The sequence below is a fragment of the Coenobita brevimanus genome, chromosome 42 (assembly GCF_032717465.1).
Source record: "Coenobita brevimanus isolate Jiangsu-jjx chromosome 42, ASM3271746v2, whole genome shotgun sequence".
In the NCBI taxonomy this organism is placed as follows: Eukaryota; Metazoa; Arthropoda; class Malacostraca; order Decapoda; family Coenobitidae; genus Coenobita; species Coenobita brevimanus.
Window position 1 is genome coordinate 6863618 of NC_136995.1, and position 20419 is coordinate 6884036.

Consider the following 20419-nt stretch of genomic DNA (forward strand, 5'->3'; position numbering starts at 1 on the left):
CTCCCTCTGTCTGTATTTCCTACTTCCTATGAACTCCAGTCTTTCAAACGCAGTGTGTCCAGGCTTCTCAAAGTGAACGGATCTTGAATTTGGCTCTCTTTTGTGTTATTTTTGTTTTTTTCTTGGAAGGAACTGTTTGCGAGCTCCTAGCCTTTGGTTCCTTCTTCCTCGCATAAAAAAAAAAATGCTCTGTTCACTAGTAGACTACCCATGGCTGATGTTATGTATATATATATATATATATATATATATATATATATATATAGATAGATAGATAGATAGATAGATGATAGATAGATAGATATAAAGAGAGAGAGAGAGAGAGAGAGAGAGAGAGAGAGAGAGAGAGAGAGAGAGACAGACAGACAGACAGACAGACAGACAGCTAGGTAGGTAGAAAGATACTGTAGATATATAGACAGATAGATAGATATAGATATATACATATATATATATATATATATATATATATATATATATATATATATATATATATATATATACTGTGTACAAATATATACTCTGAAGGTATTTATTGAGTAGTTATCTAACTGTTTATGAGCAGTATATTGCAAAGAATAAAATGAAAGCGAACAGACAGTAATTTTGTGTAAATGGAGCTGTGAAGTTGAGACGGAAGCAGACAATGTTGGGACTATTTCTGCAACTTAAATTTTATTTCATGCCGCCGGAGGTCGCATTTAATATCGCTCGAGAGGTTTATAAATCCAGAAGGAAAGGCTCTCGAAGGCTCCTACTCTTCATTGTCCAGAGTGTTAGGCTGAAACGATAGCGATGTTAGGATGTTGTGGGAAAGAGTGTATGATTGTCTCTTATTCATTGTATCCGTGCTTGCAGAGTGAAAGTGGGTGTTTTGTTTTGATAGACGTGTGTGTGTGTGTGTGTGTGTGTGTGTGTGTGTGTGTGTGTGTGTGTGTGTGTGTAGGAGAGAGAGAGAGAGAGAGAGAGAGAGAGAGAGAGAGAGAGAGAGAGAGAGAACAAAACAATTCCATTTTTAGCTAAGTTTAGTGTAGAAGTTATAGGCCAAGGCCACTGAGGTATTTCAGTTTTAAACCTAGCATTATCAGCTTAAAAAGTTGTATCTGATATGGACCAAACTTGGAGTAAGGATGGAAGGTGATATAAGAAGAAAAAGGTTCAGTATTGAGACCAGTCACTCAGAAGTCAAGGTCACGAAACAAGGTCAAAGTTCTAAATATATGTCCGTGTCTGAACAAAATCAATCTACCTATACCCAGACGCCTTAGTCCCGTAAAGGGTGGCCGTTTGACTTTGAGTTAACTGTTTTATGGGGAGGGGCACTAACCCTCCGCCAACCCATTTGTTGACAAGTAGGGAACGCGTATGGGTTGCTTATATGGTTACCACCCAGCGGTGTAAATTGTTTCCTGGCTTACAGGAGACCATTATGCATGTCACACAGCGTTAAGCCATCTGAAATGGAAAGAAGAGTAGTAATATGTGACAGGAAAGATGGGAATAATAGGAAATATAGGAGAAGGAAACAAGCAGCATTACATCAAGTGCGTGGATTATGGTCGCCACCACCTACCGCAGACAAAATACAGTAACTAAAACAGTTTGATCCACCTTAGATCAAACTTGGTGGCAGGGTTGAGGATCACCCACGGAATTAACATACTGCTTTTAAGAATGCTTGGTCAAAGTCAAAGTCAAATATCAAGGTTAACTTAAATAGTGATTATCAGATTAATATAAAACTTTCTGGACTGGTTGAGAATAGGACAATGATAATGGGATCCTTCGATTCTGAGGACAAGTAGTTAAAGAATAATGTCGAAGGAAAAGAAAACTAGGGTCACACGGCAAGGTCAATCTAGTTTTGATTTGATCTGGATCAGTCTTCGAGGAATTTTAAGGGTCAGGCAAAATTAAGTAAATCACTGTTTAGAGTAATTGGTAGAAGTCAGGGTCACAGTTTTGTCGAAGACAGGTCAAATGTTTGGCCTTTACATGAATTGGTGTACTAGGATGTTGCTCCCTCTCATTGCTCCTTCGTAGGTATCAGCTTCGCATAACGAAATTTGATTATTTTTCGAGGTTATAAGCACATGTTTGAGTCTACTGGATGCATTTGGAATTAGGCTGTGTAAATGCAACTAAAACCGGACGGCATTCCCTTGGACCCATATCTGACCAAGTACAGAATTCCTGAGCCATATGGAGAAGAAGATGGTCCACTACGTGTAAATGTGAATTATGCTTTGGTTTCTGTTCCTCAAGTTGGCCCTTCTGAGTAGGTGGCAGCAGTTTCAGTTGTTCATGCTATAGAATGGTAACTGTTTGGTTGGTGTCACATTAATATGCTATTCACAAACAGTTTTGACTTTTGAAAAATCCAAACTTGGAGGTTGAGTTGAATATATGTCAAAGAGATGCTATACTCTATGATTACAATAATATGCCAAAGGTCGAAGACATGAAATGAGGTCACCATACACACCTTTGTTCCAATTATGACCAAGTATGGAGAAACATTTCAGGGTAAGTCGAGGGAGAAGGGAGTCAGTTTTAGAAAAATCAGTCAAACGCTAAGGTCACAGGGCCAGCTTAAAGTTTGACTCAAGTGTGTCTGTTTTCATGATCTGGATCAAAGTATGATCATCTTAATGTATTTATTTGACCTGGTCCAGATTTGTTGGTAGGGTTCACAGAAAGCAAAGAATGAAGGCATTTAATTCGAATATAACTAAAGGTAAAGATCAAAAGATAATGTTAGAGTTCGTCCTGTTTGCATTATATTTATCAGCATCTCGTGCATTCTTGCACTATTTTTTAATGACAACGTTAAACCTATGATAATGCTGAATATCTGTAGAGTTTGCTGACTGTGATCAAATACCTGCGAGGTGTGTTGTCCTGAGGGCAGCTTTCCCTCCTGCCTTGACCAGTGTATTGTGGGGTGAGGGTTGCCGTGTGCCTCACACTCCAGTGTCACACTGCTGCCTTTGGCCACGTGCTGCTCCGGCGGCACCAATGAACTGACCGTGGCGGCGTACTGTACCAGTAGAGTGTGTTTCAGCTGCACTGGTGGGTCCAGGTCAAAATAACAAAGGTACGTTCCGGCGTCCCGAGGCCTGATGTGAGAAATGGTGAGCCGCGCCCCCGTGATGGATATGCGCTGGTCTGGTGTCACCTTATGGATGTCAACTGCCAGTAGCTTCTCGTTTCCCCCACGGGCTGACACCTTTTTGATGATCAGCTTGTGCTCGCCTGCAGACAACATAAGAAATAATTACCTTGTGAGAACACACACACACACACACACACACACACACACACACACACAAGCTGACTACAGTTGATTGAGATGAGGATTTGTGTGTGTGTGTGTGTGTGTGTGTGTGTACACACACACACACACACACACACAAGCTGACTACAGTTGATTGAGATGAGGATTTGTGTGTGTGTGTGTGTGTGTGTGTGTGTGTGTGTCTGTGTGTGTGTGTGTGTCTGTGTGAGAAGAATCTTTATGGTTTGGATAAATGATATTACTGTAGCACATTATGCCGTGTACATGGAACGAGAAGCGATGAAACATGATGACTGCCACTTTGTTAGGCAACCGAAGATGCCAATACCTCAATATACCGACAGTTGAGTGATAGTTCTTGTAAAAAGAAAAAAAAGTTTCATGACACTTCAAGCTAATCGAGCACAATTAGATTATTGACGTCGTTTAATGAAGTATACAATTGTATTTAATGCTGGAAATGTTTAGTGTAAAATGTGGATGAAATAAGTGAAGTTGGAAAGTACCATCACGGATAATATAAACATTACAAAGAAGAGACAAACAAGCAATGGCTGGAGTATGTAGTCGGATGTCGAGAATATTGAGAATGACGTGAGGCTCTAGTGGTAGACAAACTACTTTTGAGAAGATAAATAAAATAAAGTATAATAAAATAAACTAAGATTTTTGATGATATAAAAAATGCAAATGCACCATTCTGTAAAATTTCAGTTCCCTCTACATACCTTTTGCACCTGTGTTCCATATCACCACCCATCCTTAACCTTTCCTACCAGTTCAAGGCTCCCTCCTATATGTACTCCATTTTTTCTTTCCATATTGTTCTTGACCTCCCTTTCCTTATCCCCCGAACAACGTAAAATCCATATTAGTTTGCTGATTTAAAAAAAAACGTATGGAGTGGCTGCCCCCACACAGGAGACAGCGCCCAGCCAAGGTGTACTGGAGGCCTCCTCGCCTTCGTCCTCAAGTAGGAGGCCTTCTGCGTTTCTCCACCCAGGACAACAGCAGCACCGTGGGAAGGTTTCCTTTCACCGCCCTGTTTGACCTCTACTCATCACAAGTGCAAGACATACACGTGGATCTATTCAATACAGTTCTTGCAGGGAATGGGTCCACATCACTTTCACCACACTAACAAATGCCAGACAACCTCACAGCACACGGGTGTGTGACAGGCGCAACACGTCCACAAACACCTCTTATCACACCAAACACAACTCTCCCCTGCCCCGTCCTACAAATCCCCTCCCCCTCCTTACACAACGACAGACATCACAACTCAGTTACACAGCCACATACATCACAAGCACAACTACGACACAGACACACACCAGACGCATACAGCCACGAACACGGATAAACACATTACAGCTAAACGATGATCCCCTCTACTAAAAAAAAAAAAAAAAAAAAAAAAAAAAAGAACGAAATAGGACAGTTCTTTCATGACTACAACATACACATAGCACAAAGACAAGAAACAAAACTGACACACATACAACAGATCTCTAAAATCAGAAACTTGTCACACATCCACTCAAATAGAATTAAGGATCATGGAGAAGGCTCAACATAACACAGACAACACAATCAATTTTCCAGAATGACAAAACACTAGAAGTACAGTAACTCAGTGCCAAATCTGGTCACAAACAAGAAATCACATCTTTGACATACATTCCCGCTGACACTCCCACGGTGTACCTGCACATTACAACCCAAAGTTCCTCCTCCTAACAGATACCTAACTCTGTCACTGTCTGGGATATCATAGTAGAAAACACTGCCTTATACGAATGGTCAAAACAACCTCCGAGGTCTCGACTTTGCTGCACAACTCAACAACATGATGTACTGTACAATCTTGATAACGCCTCACAATACACCCTCATCCCACACCAGGCAAACTGCAGCCCCTCCTCCCCAGACATCACAGTCTGATCACATTCTGCTTGCATTCACCACCACCTGGTGAACGAAACCCAGAACTCACCACAGAAAAATAATCCAAGCCAGAGTGATCACGCCTCATGTACATAAACTGCAAGAAAAATGACTTGACAAATTTCACTGAAGAAGCAGAACAACACTATAGCACAACAGACACCACACCCATGACCAACATTAAAGGGTACATTATAAAATTCAGCAACATACTCAGTGTAGATAAACACCACATTCCATATGGCAACAGAAGACACTGCAACCCAAACTGTGCACTGAAGATTAACAATCTCATAAGAGAACACGACAGACTTAAACACTACTCCTCTCTATCACACAAACAAAATACAATCACAAAGCTTTAAGAACTAAACAATGAGATGAATAACAAAATTAGTACAAAGAAGATGAAAAACTGGATGGCCTTTGTAACAACATTTAATCTTTACAGACTGCTCTCGGTTCAACAAAATACTCAATAGTATCACCAAATCACAAACATGCACATAAAAGACCCACCCCGCCATCTCCTTCAACACCCAATGCATCCCTTCCTACAAAGAACAAGCAAATGTTCTTGTAAGCCACTGAGCAAGCATAAGTCACTAAACTCCAGGGAGAAATGAGTCTCAAATGAGGATTAAACAGAGACAGTCCTTTCCCCTTGATCACAATGCAACCGCAGTCACTCCAGGACAGACACGTAACGTTATCAAAAAAACATTGAACTCCACAAGCACAAGGCTGGATGGCACAGCAACCTGCACCTGAAACACTGTGCAATAGCCTTATCCTTTGTTTGTTGAAGTAACTGCAGATATGGACGTTGCGGGAACCGAACGAAATGGTGAAGAGTGGAATCATCAGCAAATGAGTGGATAGGGTTAGATGTACAGCTTAGATCATTGATAAATAAAAGGAAGAGAATTGATGATAGGACAGAGCCCTGAAGAACACCACTGTTGATAGATATAGAAGAACTGTGGCTGTCTACAACAGCAACTATAGAACAAACAGAAAGGAAGCTATTGATGAAGGCACAGATAGAAGGATAGAAACTGTAAAAGGACAGTTTGGAAATTAAAGATTCATGCCAGACTCGATCGAAAACCTTTGAGATCCCAAGTGCAATGGCAAAGCTTTCGCCAAATTCCGAAAAGGAGATGACCAGGAGTCTGAAAGGTAGGTGACAAGATCGCCAGTGGACTTTCCCCGACAGAACCCATACTGACGGTCAGAAAGAAGGTTGTGATAGGAAAGATGCTTTAAAAATTTTTGGTTCAGAAGAGATTCAAAAACTTTTGAGTCACAGGATGTTAAAGCAATTGGGCGGTAGTCAGAGGGTTGGGAATGGTCACCCTTCTTTAGAATTGACTGAATGAGAGCAAACTTCCAGAAAGAGGGAAAGATACATGTTGATAGATACAGGTAAAAGCGTTTACCTAGGCAGGATGTAAGCACAGAAGCACAGATCTTGAGGACAACAGGAGGAACCCCATCAAGCCCATATGCCTTGTTAATATTGAGGCCAATGATGGTAGAAAATAAATAAGCTGAAGAAATTTTAACCCTTACCATGCTGGGCAGAAAAAAAAAAAAGAACATTCCCCTCTATGCCAGCCAGTTTTAGATTTTTCTTTTTTTTTGGTTAAACGGGCTTAATACGTCAATATAAGAGCCCTGGCACTAATAAAAGTAATCACTAAAGCCAGACAGTTGATTGAATCGAGTCAGGTTAGTGCCATTCTATCTCTGAAATCTTTGAGGTCACTGAGAAAGCAGAGCGGCTCTGAACTTGTGAACCAATTTTGGATTTTTTTGTGACTAAATGAGTTTATTATACCAATATAAGATCAGCAAAGCCAGAAAGTTGGTTGAATCTAGTCAGGTTAGTGCCAATCGACCTTTGAAATCTTCAAGCTTACTGAGAAAGCAGAGCAGCTGTGAGCATGTGAAGACTGCCATTTGTCTCTCGCACTCCTAAATCAATGTCGTAATCACAGCAGAGAAGTGTCTGAAGTTAGCGAGAGATATTATTATTTTCATTTGACTTCAGTTGCTTGCAGTGACTTCTCAATGCTGCAGGACGTAGATCTACGTCACTGGCGTTTTAGAGGGAGATGTAGATCTATGTCGCAAGCGTGGTAAGGATTAATGTCAGCCATGAGGAAGTCAGAGAGGGGAAGCAATGGAGGAACAGCACCGGAATCGTCATAGGTGGAACTGAAGGAGAAAGTCTGAGCATAGAGATCTGCATTATCTGTAGAAGAAATAGCTACAGAGCCATCACAGTAGAAAAGAGGAGGGAAGGATGATGAGGTAAAGGTGTTAGAAAGGGTTTTGGCAAGGTGCCAGAAGGGTGTGTCTATAAATGGATCTAATGGAAAGTTCATTTAACTAGGCTTACTGTAGAACAGGACATCACCTAGCCATCCTCAGCAACTGGGATAGATATGGGTTGAGTCTAATTAGATAACATGTGCCCAGCTTGTATAATAGGCTCACACAACAAAGCACACGTAATGGAGCACTGTGACACACTAAGACGCAGACACATAAACGTTGTAAAGAACCTGTGGAACAGCCCCACAGGAGTAGCAGCTCACCTGCGGTCGACGGGTCTGCTAGATTAAGCAGACCCAGGTGAGCAACAACATCTCACATCAGTTTTACTTGCACAAACCATTTGGACAGTATTATCCAAGCTACTACATGACATCCACCTCGGCACCTTTTTGATTGCACACTGTTGCTTCATTAAAAAACTATCTTTCTCGATCATATAACACCCATCTGTCTAGGCATATTAGCAGGGACTCATCAAATAAATCATATCATGACCAAGAGTTAAAGTAGCACTAATTTAATATCATACAAGGATCTAACTCCATCCATGCTTACCTCTTATCACTGCTTTCATCTGCATCACTTTTCAGCATGGCTGGATTCTGTTATGTATAGGCCTACTTCAAGGCGTTATAACTTTGTAGCAGGGTGCCACATGTCCTGACTGGAGGAAGGTGGAGGAGAAGTAGTAAGTTTCCTTTTACTTCTGGCCCTGGGCATAGTGTTCCTGAGTGTGTAGATGCATGCATACCAGAAAGAAAGTCACATATAATGTGCACCGCCAACATCTTGTGAGCCAACCTTTACTGGTGTGAAGTTGTATATAATGACAGTTTAGTAAAAACAAAAATTTTTAATCACAGGGTATGGCATCACTTGACTGAGACTTCGCCAACTTTGTATTTCAAAGTTACCAGTACTGAACGATATATAGCTATACACCTGTTTGCTTAAAAAAGCATCATGCTCTTGTTTTAGGGCGTTTATGTTTAACCCTCCTGAGGTAACCTTAAAATTTTACCCTACTCAGGTAACCTAGGGTCAGTCAGACCCCAGTCTTTTAATAATTCACCAAAAATACCTACAATAACTTTTTTGAAACAGTCACTTGTACACAAGTTCTGTAGCCCTTTTTCTTCAATTTAGTGCAGAATGTATCAAAATATAAGTGAAGAAATATTGTAAGGAAAATTAAAAAGGAAAACACTGAAAAATTTTATACCAACTAAAATTAGTGGCTGTCATACCAAAACTATAATGTTCCACCAGTTTTCTATCATTAGACCAATGGCCAAAGTACATGTAAAAGACAGAGAAGCATGGCATTATAATTTTTGGCAGTAGAGATAAATATGTAAAAAAAAAAAAAATGTTAGGTACCCTGTAATCTATTGCACCCTAAAGGCCCTTCAGCGTGAAAATAGAGCCAGATCCTGAACTAACTCCATCACCTCCCTAAACTACTCTATTAGTATGGAAGGTAGAGGGAAAACCAGATTCCAGAATCATATAGTTCTCTATGAAAAACACCAAGAAAGGTAGCCTGGGGTCTGAGGAACCACATGTTACCTGTGGAGGGTTAGAGACAATTGATTATGTCAGAACGTGCAGATCTTTTTGCTTGATGGCAGCTTTCCATATATTCTGGGATCTTGAGGTAGTTTCGTTCTCTATCCATTATCACAGAGGTCCCCACGTCTTCCTCGATCCATCTGTGGACCTTGTTTCCTCCACATTCATACTAGTTCACCTCCTCTCTTCTCTCAACCTCACCAGACTATCTCAACTTTCTGGTTCACCACACTTCTCTAATATTTCTTATGCCAAATATCCCTCGTGCCACACTATTATCAGTTCTGTCCCTCAGTGACACATTACTAATCCATTTCAACATTTTCATTTCTCAGTGTTTAATTTTACTTGTATTTTAGGCCACGTTTCGCTGTCATACAATATAGCATTTCTCACACATGTTTTGAAGAGACTAGCTTACCCTTGGCCTAAGAAAGAGCCATCAGTTCTCTAAACTTCTTCCATCCATTTCTTAAAAGAGCTATAAAAGTAGCCTCTACTCCTGCACGCTGCATGTCCCCTTGGTAAAACACGCCTCCAAGCCTTCCAAGTGTTTGTTTCTCCAGACACTATCCATACTATCGTCAACAGCCCGGATGTATCTATAAAACACTCCAAATACTACTCACATCCTACAGTACATCTGCCTGTCACGAATTTGCGAGATTGTGCTATTATGCCAATAGACGTATTCACGTGCCTGGAGGAATGCCGAATGTCACCACTATTAAATTTTTCAGATGGAAAAAAAAAAATCACATGTCAGGCAATAATTGAATTTCCTTTTTCATGCATCTTACATTTTGTAAAAATATATAAATATTCTATTTCATCTCTTTAAAACAGTGTTCTGTCAATGCAACATGAAAAATTATAATAATAAAATACATATTCCACAGCGGTTGCAGCCTGGTTTATGCATGCTTACAAATATGTATGTATATCTTATACCAGTAACTGAAGTTAGTTATAATTTATACTAACAAATTAAACTCCATATGGGTATGAATAAAACTTAATTCACTTCAAGAAAGCATGTCGATGTTTAGGTGCTGCATCCAGTGCAACAAGGTTTCCGAGCAAACCAAAACAGGCGTCTGTGATCACTCACACTGATCTACTCCATCAGCTGATCTGTGTATGCCTGCTTCGTACATCTGGCAGCATTAGGCTTCGATACATCCTAACATTTTAGAGTCTAATAAATATTAAACTGTGGGTAGACCATTTGTGCCATTTTTTGTACAAGTCAGATTATTTACAAATGTCAATATTCATAAGCCTTTTTTACTTTTTACAGTCCAACAACTGTCTTCTTTGCAGATATTGTCCTAACCTTCTTGGGAAAGAATATATAAATATACTATTTTTTCGGGGATATTTTGGGTGAAATTGCATAAGTAAGAGTGATTTACCTTTTTTAAAGGTATTTGCTTAACCAATATAATTATCGATCAGAAAAATAACAATAAAGTTTAACCCACCGCTTGCCAGCTATTTTTAGCCATGTGGGTCGCCTCCATGCCGGCCATTTTTGGACCTTTTTTTTTTTTTGGCTAAAATGATAGATTTTGATGTGAAAACAATGAATTTCACCATTAAAATGCTCACCGAAGCTCGGAAATGGGTTTTATTGAGTCCTGCATACTCGTATACAGGTATAGCCGCTTTCTCATGCTCACCACATAGGCGAGAGAAAGTTGTTTTCTATGTAAGGTAGCCTATACTCAGGTATTTATGTTGGGAAGGTATAGCAATGTTCAGTACACTTCTCTGATTACTTATTACTTCAACATCTATCACAATTTGCATGTCTCTCTCACTGTGAATGCATTATCTTACACTTACTTGAAGATAGGTACAACCTGACTTCATTATGTACAGTCCTGGCACTTACAAGAAGGTGTTTACAACTTGACTTCACTATTAGTCCTTACACTTACAAGAATATATTTACAACTTAGATTTACGTGAAAATACTTACAAAATGCCTTCAGTATGTACAGCACTGGGTGAGGCAGACAGGCAGAGTGAGGCAGAGTGAGCATGAGGGGGGGAAATGAGTGATTGTATGGCCTCGACAGCCTGGGGGATGGTAGAGGAACAGTTACCATACATGCCTGCATATTAATACCCACGAATCTTGAAAACTGCAGTCACAGTGATTTTTTTTTTAACTGTTTTAAAACGGCACTGGCACTGGGTGCGAAATTATGTCAGACCGTTTTAAAATGGCACTGACACGCAGCGGGTTAACTAAGACACCCTTAGCCCATAGAATTGGAAAAGGACATAGTTTTTGGTGGCGTCCAAGGTCCAGAGAATACCAGATCAGTCCACAAAGGGACAAAAATGAGCCCCTGGCCATGCATGACATCACTAGGCCTGCTGTCTCAGTTTGACCCAGACCACCACACTGATCGGGTCGTGTTCAAGGTCGAAAAAATGCCAGATTATTGTGCAGTTTATGGTTGCAATTCTTCCTATTCACACAAAAGAGCCATTCTCTACACAGATTTCCTCAAGATGAAGAAATTAGAAAGAAGTGGATTAATCTGTGTGGAGAAAAGACATTTTCAATCACAAAAATGCAAGGATATATAGTTTACGTTTCTAGCTGATTCCATTAAAAGAAATCTATAATATGAACTCCTGGGCATTCCAGTTCCAGCAAAGATTTGAAAACTAGCGGTGGATGCAGTAACAACTTTGTGCCTTCCCACATCAAGAGGCAGGTGTAGACATGTATATATACAGTTCAGCTTTATGTGACATTTGTTTCAGTAATATTTTAAAGTAAGATTTTTTTTATTATGATCTTAACAATAGCCTAAGAATGTTGATTTAATAGTATGCCAGAGCTATAGGGATAAATGCAGGAAAGCATATATACTGTATATGAATAAGCCTACTATAGCTTAAGAATGTTTATTTAATAAAAATAGTATGCCTAACCTATGGGGATAAGTGAAGGAACGAATATATATATTAATAAGCCTACTATTGTCAGGACTCTAAAATATCATAATACAATATATAATAGCTAGTAGCATACATACTCGTATGTAATCAAGAGGCAAAGCTGGGAATAGCGCCGCTACTTTTTAAATAGCGATGGCGGTAACGCCATTCCTTTTATTAGCCAGTAGCGGAACTGAGAGCGTCGCTACTTTTTGGCTGTACTCACGCGTTACCGCGCTCCTTGCTACTCACGCGAAGAATACAGGTCCGGAGTCGGTGAGTACATAGATATGCCGACGGTTTGGTTATATTTATTAATAACGAAAAATAATACTTCTGTCATTTGTCAGTTAAGATGTCAGCTAGATGTAGGCAATGCTAACACACACACACATACACACACACACCTCTAACTATCCCCGTCTCTAGCTCCCGCTCCCTCCCTCACTCTCTCTTTCAGACTAATTCTTACTCATTACGTTATTATTCCGTAACAGTATGTTACTTTCAGTTTAAAGTAATGGAAAAAACATTGCTATTATATAAATAGCCTTTACAAGAAAGCCCCAGTTCATTTTTACTTTCGTTTTCGTACATACCTTTAATAGGTATCATTGAAAATATAATAAATCTACAGTATATAATATGTATCAATGGTAGCCACATTTTTTTGCCTTTTATTTACGTATGTTACTTTCAGTAGGTATACTAGGTAAAAATGTAAAAAAAAAATTGTTACATTATACGGTATATAGCCTTTTCCTGTACTTTCGGCTCTAAGCTTCATTAAAATGACACCGACATGTATATGATTTTTTTTTTTCAATATAAGTTTATACTGATATTACTGGTACACTACAACCACTCAGACGGACTAATATTATCAAAACGTTATAATTTATAGTGTATTGCTATATCACAGATTTTTGTTAACCTTTCCTTCGTGTACCTTTTCTTATCCAAAGTAAGCGGAAGCGCCGCTACATTTCATATCAAGTAGCGAAACCAGTAACGCCACTACTTTTTCGAGCTAGTAACGGGAATGGGAGCGCCGCTACTTATTATTAGTAGCGTTCCCAGCTTTGTCTAGAGGTTAAGTCAAAGTCATGGCTAGGGCCTGGAGGAAGTGACGTTCGCATTCTTTCTCTCAGAAGGAATGCCACACACAGCAAAGTAAGCCACAGACAGCACCTCGTAACGCCTGGTAGGAAAGTCCCCAAGAATCGAGAAAATTCTACTCAACCTTTCAGTACACGTGACACAAGCTCTCCTATACGAGAAGGAATTAGGAGGTAGAAGGAGACAGGAGAGCTAGTGAGAAGGGTGTCTACACTCTAGAGAGAGAAGCACGGTGGCGAAAAAGAGGCAGGCTCGCGAAGTTAGCAAGCATAAAATGCACTCACCTCCATACATTCTTTGAGACAGATTTAGTGTAAATTTTGATATATCCTCATTGGAGAAATAAACTGCAAACAACAAACCCCAGTACTAATCTTTATCTTTCTCCTGCCATCGACTACAAGTAAACTAAGGTTATCTCCTACAAATCTACTCACTGTCTAGTACAGCTCGGCTACGACTACGATATAATCAGTTACAAGTCTGATACTATAGCTTAAGAATGTTGATTTTAAAATATATGATACCTAAACTTTGGGGATAAATACAGGAAAGCATATGTATGGGGATAAATGCAGGAATGCATATTTATTAATAAATCTAATGATATATATATATATATATATATATATATATATATATATATATATATATATATATATATATATATATTGTTACGGAACAGAGAAAGCTGTCCCGCAAAGTTCCAGGTTCAAAACAAAAGAGTTAGGTAAAATCACAAGTTAAAGTTTAATGCTCAAACTAACAACTAAACATTCAGGACTCATAAGGATAATGTAATGGCAAAAACAGGTTAAATATATGGTTAACTGCAATAGCCGCTATTAACACGAAATTAGCAAGAGTAAATTTATCTAAGTCAGCCCTGATAAAATGAGAAAACCGGATAATGCTCAGTTAATGCAAGATATGTTATTACAGATACAAAACATTATTACTACTGGCTGACAGCAAAAACTTTACATTAATCACAAAAACCTCACCAGGCCTACGAATTAACACCCCATGCCATACAGTACAAGAAAAAATGTAATAACACTTATACTCAAATTACACAGCAGCTAGATGGTTGGAGACTTCCTGAGCACTCACAAAAATAATAACAACTGTGCAGGGGAGGACAGAGATGTGAACAAAATGAGGAGTAGATCTAAGTGGCCATTAATGCAGAGACTGAGCTCATTATATAGGGGCCGGCCGAGCTTGATACAACTTGTAAGAAGGACGAGCAAATGAAGCCATAGGGGACAAAGAGTTGACACTCCTGCTCTGAACAACAGAAAGAACGACTTACTCTACTATAAGGGAGGAGGGGGGGGAGTGAGGTAGAACACGCACTGCGGAAGCCAGGAGGCGAATAGTGATCAAACATGCAGCATACTGTACGTTAGAATTATACAAAGGATGATGAAATCATAGGCTATGTAACACCTCCCCACAAAGAAAAAGAAATTTACAAAGGAAGTTTCTTATTACTCTAAAACAATCTGTCTAAAGTCTAGATAAGCAATCTACAATAACATTTTCTTTCCCCTTGATATGTTGTATGTCTAATGAATACTCCTGAAGAAGTAGACTCCATCTTGTCAATCTCTGATTTTTATCTTTAAACTTACTAAGGAATTTCAGTGGGTTATGACCGGTGTAAATGACTATGGGGTCAAAACCAGAACACAAATAAAATGAAAAATGCTGTAAACCCAAAATCAAGGCCAAAAGCTCTTTCTCAATAGTTGAGTAGTTCTTTTGAGGTGGAGTGAACTTCTTACTGTAATAAGATACAAGGTGTTCAATACCCTGATCATCCTCTTGCAGCAAAACAGCCCCAGCTCCTGTATCACTTGCGTCAACAGCCATCTTAAAAGGCTTAGCAAAATTTGGAGTAGCGAGCACTGGCTGACTTAATAGGATAGCTTTAAGTTTACTGAAAGAGGATTCACAGTTATCGGTCCAGACAAATTTAACTCCCTTTTTCAGTAGGTCTGTAAGTGGTGATACAAGAATTGAAAAGTTAAGAACAAATCTTCTGTAATAACCTACCATTCCCAAAAATCTTTGTAGCTCTTTCCTACTTTTAGGTCTGGGAAGATCACTTGTAACCTGAACCTTAGCTGCTGGTGGTGCAACGTGTTCATCACCAATTACGTACCCAAGGTACTGAACTTTAGCTTGACCAAACTCACACTTTGATAAATTAGCTACAAGATTAGCCTGAACCAAACGCTCAAGAAATTTACTGACATAGCATAGGTGATCTTTCCAGTTGTCACTGAAGATTAATACATCATCAATATAAACAACACACCCTGCCAAACCCTCTGTTACAACATTCATGAGCTTCCGAAAAGTGGCTGGTGCATTCTTCATACCAAATGACATTACAGAACATGCAAAAGTCTTTCCTAGTGTTGCAAAACATGAGATCTCCCTAGCACGTTCAGTCATAGGTACTTGCCAGTATCCCTTTAACAAATCAAACTTACTTATGTACCTAGCCTTTCCGATCTTGTCTATGCAATCTTCCACGCAAGGGAGAGGGTAAGTGTCTGTTTTGGTTATCTGATTAACACGTCTGTAGTCGATGCAAAGCCGCTGTGACCCACCTGGCTTAGGGACTAGAGTGACAGGAGAACTCCACTCGCTCTGACAGGGCTCAATCATCTTGTGGTCCAACAGGTAGCCAAGCTCCTTCTGGATGAGAGGAACTTTCACTGGGTTCACACGGTAAGGAGGCAGTTTAATTGGCTTTGCGTCTCCAACATCGACATCATGCATCAACACAGTGGTTCTTCCTGGAGTGGCACAGAACACTTGTGGGTACTCCTGCAGTAATGCCGAAAACTCCTGCCTTTCCTCGGGAGCTAGATGAGAAAGCTTAGTCTGGAGATCATTCATGATATCAGGATTCTTCCCCAAAGTATCACTCAGGCTCATGCTGCATGGGAGAACTTCACTTGCAGACTCGGGTGGAACAACTACAGTGCAAACTGGATTATTTTCGTCCCGCCTGTGATATAACTTTAGCATGTTGATGTGACAAAGTTGCTTGTTCTTTCTACGATCTGGTGTGGCGATGACATAGTTGACATCACTGAGTTTCTTCTCCACGAAATAAGGACCACTAAACTTGGCTTGAAGAGGTTGCCCATGCACCGGTAGCAGAATCAAAACCTGATCTCCTGGCTGAAAGTGGCGTAACATGGACTTCTTATCATACCAAGTCTTCATCTTCTCCTGAGCAGCTCCTAAATTCTCTCTCGCCAGCTGTAAAGCAGTGGACAGCCGTTCTTTGAACGTCATCACATACTCCAGCAGGTTGACGTCATCTTCCTCCGACAGCCAGCATTCCTTGAGTAGCTTAAGGGGTCCTCTTGCTTCATGGCCAAACAGTAGTTCAAAGGGTGAGAAGCCCAGTGATTCATTTGGAGATTCTCTTGCGGCAAATACAACGAATGGAAGACCTTTATCCCAGTCTTTCTGATGTTCCAAACAGTATTTCTTGAGCATCGATTTGAGTGTTTGATGATATCTCTCCAACGCTCCTTGGGTCTGGGGATGGTAAGCTGAAGACGTGATCTGGATGATGCCCAACTCTTTCAGAGACTGCTTGAAAACATTTGACATGAAATTACTTCCCCGGTCTGACTGTACCTCCTTGGGCAGAACAAACTTGGTGAAGAACCCTAGCATTTCCTTAACCACGTTCTTTGCTGAGATATTTCTAAGTGGAATGGCTTCAGGATAACGAGTAGCCATATCAATCAGGGTCAACACATAAGAAAATCCTGAAGAAGTCTTAGGAAGAGGGCCCACAATATCCACCAACACGGGTGAATGGCGCCTCAAAAGGAGGAATGGGAACTAGAGATGCAACCTTTTTGGTCTGATTACACTTCCTCACAACTTGACAGGTGTGACAAGACTTACAATACCAGGAAACATCTCTGAAGATACCTGGCCAGTAGAAGTGTTTCAAAATGCGTGCCACAGTCTTCCTCACTCCAGGGTGTCCTGCCAAACTGGAATCATGAGCCACTCTAATGATATCCTGCCTACAAACACGAGGGATGACAACTTGATGTACAACCTCCCATTCACAGTCGGCTGATGCTGTTGGGGGTCTCCACTTCCTCATAAGTACTCCTGATTTTATATAATAACAAGTAGAAGCACCAGCTGATTCTTCCTCACTGCAAGCAGAGTAAGCTAGACCTTTCAACTCAGGGTCAGCAACCTGCAACTCAACCAACTCTTGACGAGACAAAGTATCAACACTACGGGGTACTGCCTCATCTGGTGAGTGGTCCAAATTAACAAGAAAAGTGTCAGCTAGGATAACATCATCATCATCATTATCCTCTAAGTCACCAGTAACTTTAGATTTAGCCCTAGTGACAGCACATGCAGAGAACACATCAGGGACATCACAATCCTGGGTCGCAGTCACTGGCTTACTAGACAACTAAGGAGCTGGACACACTTGACTTCAACCAATATCATTTCCAAGTAAGAAAGTTACACCTGACATTGGGAGTGTCTCAACCAACCGAACCATAACGTAAAAATTCACTCTGCACAGAGGGACAGAGAAGTAATCATTCCCTACACCTTGTAAGATTACAGTTTCATCAGAGGAATTAACATTAGAGCCTAGAAGACTGCTCAGCATAAGGGACTGGGAAGCACCTGTATCACGATATATTTTAACTGATTTCCTGTCATTACTGTCCAGAGGACCGACAAAACCATCAGACAGGAAATTAGCACATAAACTCTTGAGAGTGTCACCCACGTTACTGCTCAAAAGAGGAGCTTCATCATGAGAATTTAATTTACCCCTCAAAGCAGGTTCAGTTAACTCAGTTAAAGAATTCTGGGAACTCTCAAGGGTGGACACTAGACCAATTGACTGAATATTTAAAGATTCCTTTTTGTTCACATCACGCTGTCTCCTGAAACATTTCTCCGTAGTATGACCAAGCTTACTACAATAAGTACATTTACTTTTCTGAAATCTAGAGGTGAAGCTGGTATTAACTTCCTGAGAAACATCATCTTTATTCTCTTTCCTGTTACCTGTACTCTTAGTAGAGGCAACGTACTTACTCTCAGCTTTCCTTTTTTCTTTAGAATATCTCTTGTGAGTGAGAACATATTCATAAGCTAAAACTGCAGCATCAGACAAATTATCTATCCTTTTCTCATCAAGATATAGGCTTACATCTTTATTAATACACCTTTTGAAGTGCTCCAGCAAAATCATCTGCTTAAATTGACCAAAATCAGAATCCACATTCTTAGAATTTAACCACTGCTCTAACAGATCTTCTTTGATTTTTGCATACTCAACATGGGATTGCTTATCTTGCTTATAAGTTGTCCTAAATTTTACTCTATAGGCTTCAAGAACAAGCTCATAGGCCTTAAGAATCAAGCTCTTAACTACATCATAATTATCAGATTGATCCTGAGGCAAAGATGCATAAGTTAATTGAGCTTTACCGGTGAGAACAGTTTGAAGGAGTTCTGGCCAATACTTTTTGGGCCAATTAAAACCTGTAGCTACCCTCTCAAACAACTTAAAATACTTTGTTAAATCAGATTCATTAAAAGGAGGGAGAAGTTTAACATTTTTAACCACATCAAAATCATCAGAGCTAGATGATCCAGTTCCACATTGTTTCATGCGATACTCATGGTCTGCCTGAATCCTAGCAAGTTCAACTTGTGCGTGAAACTCAGCCTCCTTAGCACGAGCCTCCTGCAGGGCTAGCTTTAACTTAGCTAATTCAATCTGCGTTTGCTCATCTGGAAGAGTTACATTAAACAAGCTTTTATTAATTATGTCAACAACTTGATCTTTAGAATGATGAGAGCGAACAGCAATTCCCAATTGTTGAGCAACAAGCTTAAGTTCATTCTTTGTTCTGTTTTCTACATCACACACTGTTTGCACATTTGACAAAAAATCTTTGGCTTCATCAAGAGTAGTAATAGTAGACATCATGAATAAATCACAGTCACAAAATATCAAGCAATATATTTATGATAATATCCTGAATATCCTGATAAGAGGTCGCCAAATTTATGTTACGGAACAGAGAAAACTGTCCCGCAAAGTTCCAGGTTCAAAACAAAAGAGTTAGGTAAAATTACAAGTTAAAGTTTAATGCTCAAACTAACAATTAAACATTCAGGACTCATAAGGATAATGTATGGGCAAAAACAGGTTAAATATATGGTTAACTGCAATAGCCGCTATTAACACGAAATTAGCAAGAGTAAATTTATCTAAGTCAGCCCTGATAAAATGAGAAAATCGGATACTGCTCAGTTAATGCAAGATATATTATTACAGATACAAAATATTATTACTACTGCCTGACAGCAAAAACTTTACTATCACAAAAACCTCACCAGGCCTACGAATTAACACCCCATGCCATACAGTACAAGAAAAAATGTAATAACACTTATACTCAAATTACACAGCAGCTAGATGGTTGGAGACTTCCTGAGCACTCACAAAAATAATAACAACTGTACAGGGGAGGACAGAGATGTGAACAAAATGAGGAGTAGATCTAAGTGGCAATGATGCAGAGACTGAGCTCATTATATAGGGGCTGGCCGAGCTTGATACAACTTGTAAGAAGGACGCGCAAATGAAGCCATAGGGGACAAAGAGTTGACACTCCTGCTCTGAACAACAGAAAGAACGACTTACTCTACTATAAGGGAGGAGGGGGGGAGTGAGGTAGAACACGCACTATGGAAGCCACGAGGCGAATCGTGATCAAACATGCAGCATACTGTATGTTAGAATTATACAAAGGATGATGAAATCATAGCCTATGTAACAATATATATATATATATATATATATATATATATATATATATATATATATATATATATATTTATGCCTAAACTATGGGGATAAAAACAGGAAAGCATATGTATAGGGATTAATGCAGGAAAGCATATTTATTCTATCCATCTATCTATTGCCAGACGCCTCAATCCCGTTTGGGGTGGCCACAAACAAATCGCCTCCAAGTCGCCCTGTACCCCCTCCACAATATGTCTACCCCCGATGTATATATGTCCCCCTCCAATGCATACATGCCCCCACTAAACTTGCTAGGTCAG

General features: G+C 39.8%; 1 protein-coding gene across 1 annotated transcript in view; it reads right to left on the reverse strand.

Annotated features, from left to right (window-relative positions):
* LOC145397679 (protein amalgam-like) overlaps positions 1-20419 on the reverse strand; it is a 127523-nt gene that overhangs the window by 40170 nt on the left and 66934 nt on the right. Inside the window, exon 3 of the mRNA XM_080270716.1 lies at positions 2885-3255. Coding sequence (XP_080126842.1) covers positions 2885-3255 — 371 coding nt within the window. The remainder of the gene's footprint in view (positions 1-2884; positions 3256-20419) is intronic.